The 8,520-nt window shown below is 43.7% G+C and overlaps 1 protein-coding gene across 2 annotated transcripts; it reads left to right on the forward strand.

Annotated features, from left to right (window-relative positions):
• The first annotated feature begins 226 nt into the window (after positions 1 to 226).
• Positions 227 to 8,191, forward strand: CEP15 (centrosomal protein 15). Of its 2 annotated transcripts, none has more exons than XM_075286404.1 (5): positions 227 to 304; positions 3,891 to 3,962; positions 5,349 to 5,460; positions 6,127 to 6,201; positions 7,867 to 8,191. In XM_075286404.1, the coding sequence occupies exons 2-5, from the start codon at positions 3,910 to 3,912 to the stop codon at positions 8,050 to 8,052; spliced, it is 426 nt and encodes a 141-aa protein (XP_075142505.1). In that variant the 5' UTR covers positions 227 to 304; positions 3,891 to 3,909; the 3' UTR covers positions 8,053 to 8,191. The 2 variants fall into 2 exon arrangements, with proteins under 2 accessions (XP_075142505.1, XP_075142506.1); XM_075286405.1 differs by having other exon boundaries at positions 249 to 339.
• The last annotated feature ends 329 nt before the right edge of the window (positions 8,192 to 8,520 follow it).

The following is an 8,520-nucleotide window of genomic DNA, read 5'->3' on the forward strand; positions in this document are numbered from 1 at the left end:
AAACCATCGGCTGTTCTGTAATATACAACATCCTAGAAGCAAAGCACAGCATGGCCGCGAGTCTCGTGAAATTACACATAATGGACAATAGAGGGCAGCCGCATACAAGCATTTGCGCTTCTGTACATGTCTATAGAGCGGAGGGGTTAATACAACGAGACGAGTAACCACGTGAGCTGTTTGGTCCAATTATATTTCTCTTCCGGTTGGTTGCTGTGGTTACGACTGTACACGGAAGTAAAGGGGGAGAAACGGAAGAAGGCAATGACTGATCGCAGCTGCTGCAGAACCTCATTTAGGGCAGGTATTAACGGCAAAGCAAGATTCTTCAATAAGGAGGTAAAACGTCTGGAGACAAAAACACCATTTATTCCAAACTACAAAACTACAAATAACTAATACAAGTTGTGACCGCTTTAGTTATCATGGAGTACAAATCCCCATCCCAGCAATCTGCTGCAGGCCAAGGCTAGCAATCACAGTACAGGATAATACACACAGTGATGTCACAGTACAGAGATAATACACACAGTGATGTCACAGTACAGAGATAATACACACAGTGATGTCACAGTACAGAGATAATACACACAGTGATGTCACAGTACAGGATAATACACACAGTGATGTCACAGTACAGGGATAATACACACAGTGATGTCACAGTACAGGATAATACACACAGTGATGTCACAGTACAGGGATAATACACACAGTGATGTCACAGTACAGGGATAATACACACAGTGATGTCACAGTACAGGATAATACATACAGTGATGTCACAGTACAGGATAATACACACAGTGATGTCACAGTACAGAGATAATACACACAGTGATGTCACAGTACAGAGATAATACACACAGTGATGTCACAGTACAGGATAATACACACAGTGATGTCACAGTACAGGATAATACACACAGTGATGTCACAGTACAGGATAATACACACAGTGATGTCACAGTACAGGATAATACACACAGTGATGTCACAGTACAGGATAATACACACAGTGATGTCACAGTACAGGATAATACACACAGTGATGTCACAGTACAGGGATAATACACACAGTGATGTCACAGTACAGGATAATACACACAGTGATGTCACAGTACAGGGATAATACACACAGTGATGTCACAGTACAGGGATAATACACACAGTGATGTCACAGTACAGGATAATACACACAGTGATGTCACAGTACAGAGATAATACACACAGTGATGTCACAGTACAGGATAATACACACAGTGATGTCACAGTACAGAGATAATACACACAGTGATGTCACAGTACAGGATAATACACACAGTGATGTCACAGTACAGGATAATACACACAGTGATGTCACAGTACAGGATAATACACACAGTGATGTCACAGTACAGGGATAATACACACAGTGATGTCACAGTACAGGATAATACACACAGTGATGTCACAGTACAGGATAATACACACAGTGATGTCACAGTACAGGGATAATACACACAGTGATGTCACAGTACAGGGATAATACACACAGTGATGTCACAGTACAGGATAATACACACAGTGATGTCACAGTACAGGATAATACACACAGTGATGTCACAGTACAGGGATAATACACACAGTGATGTCACAGTACAGGGATAATACACACAGTGATGTCACAGTACAGGATAATACACACAGTGATGTCACAGTACAGAGATAATACACACAGTGATGTCACAGTACAGGGATAATACACACAGTGATGTCACAGTACAGGATAATACACACAGTGATGTCACAGTACAGAGATAATACACACAGTGATGTCACAGTACAGGATAATACACACAGTGATGTCACAGTACAGGATAATACACACAGTGATGTCACAGTACAGGGATAATACACACAGTGATGTCACAGTACAGGGATAATACACACAGTGATGTCACAGTACAGAGATAATACACACAGTGATGTCACAGTACAGAGATAATACACACAGTGATGTCACAGTACAGGATAATACACACAGTGATGTCACAGTACAGGATAATACACACAGTGATGTCACAGTACAGGGATAATACACACAGTGATGTCACAGTACAGGGATAATACACACAGTGATGTCACAGTACAGAGATAATACACACAGTGATGTCACAGTACAGAGATAATACACACAGTGATGTCACAGTACAGGGATAATACACACAGTGATGTCACAGTACGGGGCTAATACACACAGTGATGTCACAGTACAGGATAATACACACAGTGATGTCACAGTACAGGATGATACACACAGTGATGTCACAGTACAGGATAATACACACAGTGATGTCACAGTACAGGATAATACACACAGTGATGTCACAGTACAGGGATAATACACACAGTGATGTCACAGTACGGGGCTAATACACACAGTGATGTCACAGTACAGGATAATACACACAGTGATGTCACAGTACAGGATAATACACACAGTGATGTCACAGTACAGAGATAATACACACAGTGATGTCACAGTACAGGATAATACACACAGTGATGTCACAGTACAGGGATAATACACACAGTGATGTCACAGTACAGGGATAATACACACAGTGATGTCACAGTACAGGGATAATACACACAGTGATGTCACAGTACAGGGATAATACACACAGTGATGTCACAGTACAGGGATAATACACACAGTGATGTCACAGTACAGGATAATACACACAGTGATGTCACAGTACAGAGATAATACACACAGTGATGTCACAGTACAGAGATAATACACACAGTGATGTCACAGTACAGAGATAATACACACAGTGATGTCACAGTACAGAGATAATACACACAGTGATGTCACAGTACAGAGATAATACACACAGTGATGTCACAGTACAGAGATAATACACACAGTGATGTCACAGTACAGGGATAATACACACAGTGATGTCACAGTACAGGATAATACACACAGTGATGTCACAGTACAGGATAATACACACAGTGATGTCACAGCACAGAGATAATACACACAGTGATGTCACAGTACAGGGATAATACACACAGTGATGTCACAGTACAGAGATAATACACACAGTGATGTCACAGCACAGAGATAATACACACAGTGATGTCACAGTACAGGGATAATACACACAGTGATGTCACAGTACAGAGATAATACACACAGTGATGTCACAGCACAGAGATAATACACACAGTGATGTCACAGTACAGAGATAATACACACAGTGATGTCACAGTACAGAGATAATACACACAGTGATGTCACAGCACAGAGATAATACACACAGTGATGTCACAGTACAGGGATAATACACACAATGATGTCACAGTACAGGATAATACACACAGTGATGTCACAGTACAGAGATAATAAACATCATCCCTCTATGCCAAAAATCTTGTGTAGAGGGATTTATAAATCTTGCACATTTCTTCATGGCTGCCATACAGTTACCCCATTTTTTGGTGTGCCTCTTATGACATTCATTTCTTAGAAGGGGTGTGTGGGGAGAGCTCAGGAGTGCCAGGGGCGTCACAACGCAATCTACTTGATCGCCGCGGATCAAGAGGGGGGAGGGGATAAATAACAATCGACAAATGTTTTTTTTCATCATATAAAAAAAATGGAATATGAAGAGATCAGTCCATCAGAACTTCCCCACACAAACGTCCTCTTGTCCTGCATAAAAAGAGGCCGCACCCAGCTCCATAAATGAAAACATAAAAAAGTTACAGGTGTCACAATATGGCAACCCAAATGTTTTTTTTTAATATTATATAAATTTGGCTCATCACTGTAGCCTTATAGGTTTGACTTTCCAGACCTTTGTCTTTATCCATGATGTTCTTCTTTGTTGCAGGAGACTTGAGAAATTAGAGATGACTTTATACTCGTCCAGAGAGGCAGAACTACAGGAGCTGCACGAAGCCATGTAAGTGCATTGTTCCGTAGCGTTGCATCCGACACCATCGCCCCCCGACGTGTGGAACATGTGTCTATTACGGCGCCGCAAACATATGTTGTGACTGCAGCAGGTCTGTTCCTGAGCATGTCTCAGTATCACATCCACGTGGTGCAATCTCCGGCAAAGTGGCACAAATGGAGAGCGAGAACACAATGCATGGCGGATAGGAAATTATCTATATAAATAGCAACGTACAAGAAACTTCAGCTCCGATAAATACACAGCGGTGACGATTAGTCTCATCACTTCTGTAGGGGAGAACCTGACTGCTCGGAAGGAAACGGATACGGTGAGCCATGTCTAGTACAGGACCTGGGGGGTGGGGGGAGCAGGAGAAGGACTGGAAATTAACAGATCCATGAAAAATAGACTAACACGGATTACATCCGTTTTCACCGAAATGGCGGGATGGGCTGCAAAAACGGACAAGTATAGGACCTGCTCTATTTTTGTGGCTTGGTCCTATGGCCACCACAAAGTAAAAAACATGGCTGTTGGTACTGAATGGGTCCACATGGACCAATCTTGTGCATGTGGCTTAGTTCTAGCACACACCCATAGAAATGAATGGAAACGGCCGGCACGCCAACTTTGCCGGCGGCCGGCTGCTTAACCCGCTGCGTGCTGGCTACGTCCATTCATTCCTATAGGTGCGTGCTATTTGAAACAGGAGTTTCGAATAGTACTCGCTCATCTCTATTCCAGGGTATACAGTCACATATTGATCAGGAGGGATCTCACTACAGGTGCCCCCACCCATGGGTGGCTGGATACGCCATTGTACTGGGAAAGAGCCAGAGTTCCTTCATTTTTGAGACGGACCAGAATCCTAGAGGTCCAACCGCCTCCATTTATATTATTGTGGCCTATCCTACCAATATGTCCAATCATTATGTATATGGACTACCCCTTTAAATTACACTATGGAGACTCCCTGTATTATCCTCTGCACTCCTCACGCCCTGAAAATCATCTGTATTACCTGAGGCCGGGAGTAAATTGCAAAGAAAAAAAAATAAAAATTCTACTTTTGTTTCAACATTCACGACAGATGATAACTTATAAATAAAACTTAATAACGTGTTAAAAAAATCAAAACATATGCACCGGTATCCAGTTGCGGCTACCTGTTTTTTGGTCCGGAATCTGAGGCGGCCTCCGCGTCAAATTCCGGACCAAAAAACCCCGCCTAACGGTGCCCTCTCAAAGACCACACCCCTTAAAGGCCACTCCCACTTTTGCCATTCAGAAATCACCCTGTGAAGGGCTCCCCCAGGTGGACGAATCTGTTACAGGTTATGAAATGACATATTTACTGACGCTCGCCTTTTCTCCTGTTATATATATTATCAGAATTGCAGAGAAGAATAAACTTCTTGAGGCGATGGAGAGCAGCGATGAGCGGCCGGAGTCATACAGCCAGTTATCGGAGGCCGCACATACCAGGAATCGGGCGCTTCTACGGGTACGTTGTATCTGTCTCCATGTAACTTCAGGTTTAATAATGGAGATATTTCCAGTGAATCACTCATGTCCCTTATCACTATCCAAGGATCGGATTAGAATATTGAGGCCCATTGTACAAAGACTAAAGATCTACTAGGAATTCTGACTAAGGCCCCGTTCCCACGGAGTAACACGGCGCACATTCTGACACGTAAATACGGGTCAGAGTGAGCGCTTCAAAACAGAATCCCATTGACTTCAATGGGTTCCGTTTAACGCGCGTAACACATTGAAATCAATGAATTAAAAAGCCTCCCATTGATTTCAATGTGTAGCGCGCGTAAGACGGAACCCATTGAAGTCAACTCCGTGTTACTCCGTGGGAACGGGGCCTAATGAATATCCACACAGGTTTGTCTTGATGGAGGAAAAATATATATATAGCGCCACCTTTTGGCAGGTAACTCCCTATAGATCAGGGTTCCCCAATCTATTCAGACTCAGGGCACTCCTAGGAAAAAAAAATCCTTGGGGCATCTACCTACTAAATAAGGTTTACCATAGCACAGATATTCTCCTAGGGACACCGGTCACATTGCACTATTATTGGGTATTCTAGGACTCCCTTTGAAGTCTGACAAATTCTGTCGTACATCTGATTTTCCATCATTTTCTTTGGTTGTAGGATGTGCGAAAAGCTGAGAAGAGTATAAAGAAAAGGTCACAGATCGGTCCTAACCAGTCCATCGTGAAGCTCGAGGTCCGCGTTATTCTTGCACAGAATCTACACCGCTGTGGTTACCATTTACATCTGTTAGGCCGGGGCCCCACGGGCCGGAAAATCGCAGCATGTCATTAATTGTAACAGAAAGTCCACGGAGGAAAACTCAGTGAGCTTTCTGTTCAAAGCGCTGTGGGAAGAACCGTGATGCGCTTACACCGCGGTTGTTCCCACAGTGCGTTAGTGGCCAGTGGGGCCTTAGCCTAAGGGTGTGACTATTGTACAACTTTAGTCAGGGCTGTCTGCATCAGTTCACACACACAACGTCCTGAAATCACGTACCCATAGCTAAATTCTCACCCTGGTCTTATAAGAACATACAGTATACGTCCAAATGCAGGTTATATGTATAGGGCTGTGTGCAGACTTTGTGCAGATATGTACACAGTGGAATAGATCATCCATGGGGCTCTTAGATATAGTTATATCAAAGGGCTCGTCCAGGATTAGGAAAATAGGGCTGCTTGAGCCCAAAATCTACACCTCACCTGCCATGGGTTGTGTCTGGGACTGCAGCTCAGCTGATGAATGTGATGCAATACGAAATACAACCTGTGCATATAGGAGGCGCTGTTTTTATAAGATAGCCATTATGTTTTTCTAACCCTAGACAAACCCTTTAACTATGGAGTTGATCAGATAAAGCAGCAAGGTCCGCAGTGTGCACCAGGCCTGACAACCACAAGTCGGAGCGGTCACATTGCAGTTTTATATCCGTTTAGCAGATTCATTTAATGGCTCGTCATCGAGATCAAATAAAAAATCCAGAAGCTACTCACAAACATAGTATACCATGCTAATAACTAATAGAAACGCCTCCGTTTTTTAGATTGAGCTCTATGGCGGCCATCAGCTTGTCCATTGTTTGTATGAATGTGTGAATGAAGCCATATCAGGTCATTACTGGAACGTCTGAACCCATCACATACATTGTGTACCTACCACCAAGCAGCGTGGTGGACGCATGGCAGCGGGAGACACCTCTAAATCTTTCATATACTCCCACCTAAAGTATGCTTCTAGCATCGCTCCTGGCTGCGTCTCCTACCAGACATGGACAGGAGATGGATCCGGCAGATTGGTTGGTGTTGCTGCCAGTTCCAGGAGCCTCTCTCGCAATCCTCCTACACAGAAGCGGCCTACAATTGGCAAACAAATAAATAAAATTCAGTGGGTACACCTTAAAGGGGATGTCCAGGAATAGGAAAACATGGCGGCCAGCTTATAAAAATAGTGCCATACCTGACTGCTGGTTGCATGTGGTATTGCATTTTAGCCAAACTTATTATTGGGTTTGTGCGCTGCTGTCTTTTGAAGAAAGCAGCCATGTGGACATTACCTTTAAAGGGGATGTCTTGGTATAGACACTTATCCCTTATCCACAGGATAGGGAATAAGTATCCGATCGCTAGGTGCTCGATCACCAGATCACCCAATGATCAGCAGAAGGTAGGGGGGTCTGAAAGTCCCCTTAAGGCCTCCTTGTGACCGCCGCTCCATTCACTACTATAGGGCTGCGGGGACTAATCTCCAGCAATAGGAGTCCTGTGGGTGAGAAATAAGTGTCCAAGGACAAGCCCTTAGGGTAGAAGAATTGTAATACCAGGTAGTGTAACAATGGCCGACTCCTCTTATGTATTTCAGAGCAACTATTGGAAATCCGTGGAGCAAGAACTTCCTAAATGGGAGCAGTTTCTACTTGGAAAATCTCAGCAGCCCTTTGGTATGAAGCAAAACCAGCAGAAGCTAAAACATTCCCAGACTATGGAGATGCCGAAGAGAAGGAACCTGCCCCCTTCTGGGTATAACTCGAGCACTTTTCCACGATAGCCCCGTATCACAGGCTGGATCAGCCATCTTTGTACTCCAGTGGTATACAAGATGGATACACTGGGTGCTGGGAGTTATAGTCCCACTAGTAACGGACACCGTTGTAAACTTTTGTAATATTTCCTAATAAATATGTCACGTCACCACCTAGGCCTGGGAGAAGTCTGGGATCACACCGGGGTCTTCATACAACTTTACATATAGGACTGTGTTCATTCTTTCAGTTCTTCTAGTAGCCATGGGGTACAACTTAGTTGCCTTCTTGTGAATGGCGTGTCAGTAACTTGTGTGACAGACACTCCATTCACGTCTATGGGACTTCCATTTGAACATAGCACAACTTTTTTATGATTGTCGCAGCACCCTCTGGATCACAGTGCAACTCAATTTACTAACATGAGTGAAGGAGTCATAGGGGGGACAGTGATCTTTGAGTCGTGGCCAAAGTCGCCATGTGGCCTTCGCCTA

Source organism: Leptodactylus fuscus, chromosome 9, assembly GCF_031893055.1.
Source record: "Leptodactylus fuscus isolate aLepFus1 chromosome 9, aLepFus1.hap2, whole genome shotgun sequence".
NCBI lineage: Eukaryota > Metazoa > Chordata > Amphibia > Anura > Leptodactylidae > Leptodactylus > Leptodactylus fuscus.

Coding starts and splice junctions, on each gene's coding strand:
- CEP15 (XM_075286404.1), top strand. CDS start 3,910: ATGACTTTATACTCGTCCAGAGAGGCAGAACTACAGGAGCTGCACGAA. Junction 3,963..5,348: donor CAGGAGCTGCACGAAGCCAT/GTAAGTGCATTG, acceptor ATATATTATCAG/AATTGCAGAGAAGAATAAAC. Junction 6,202..7,866: donor AGTCCATCGTGAAGCTCGAG/GTCCGCGTTATT, acceptor TATGTATTTCAG/AGCAACTATTGGAAATCCGT.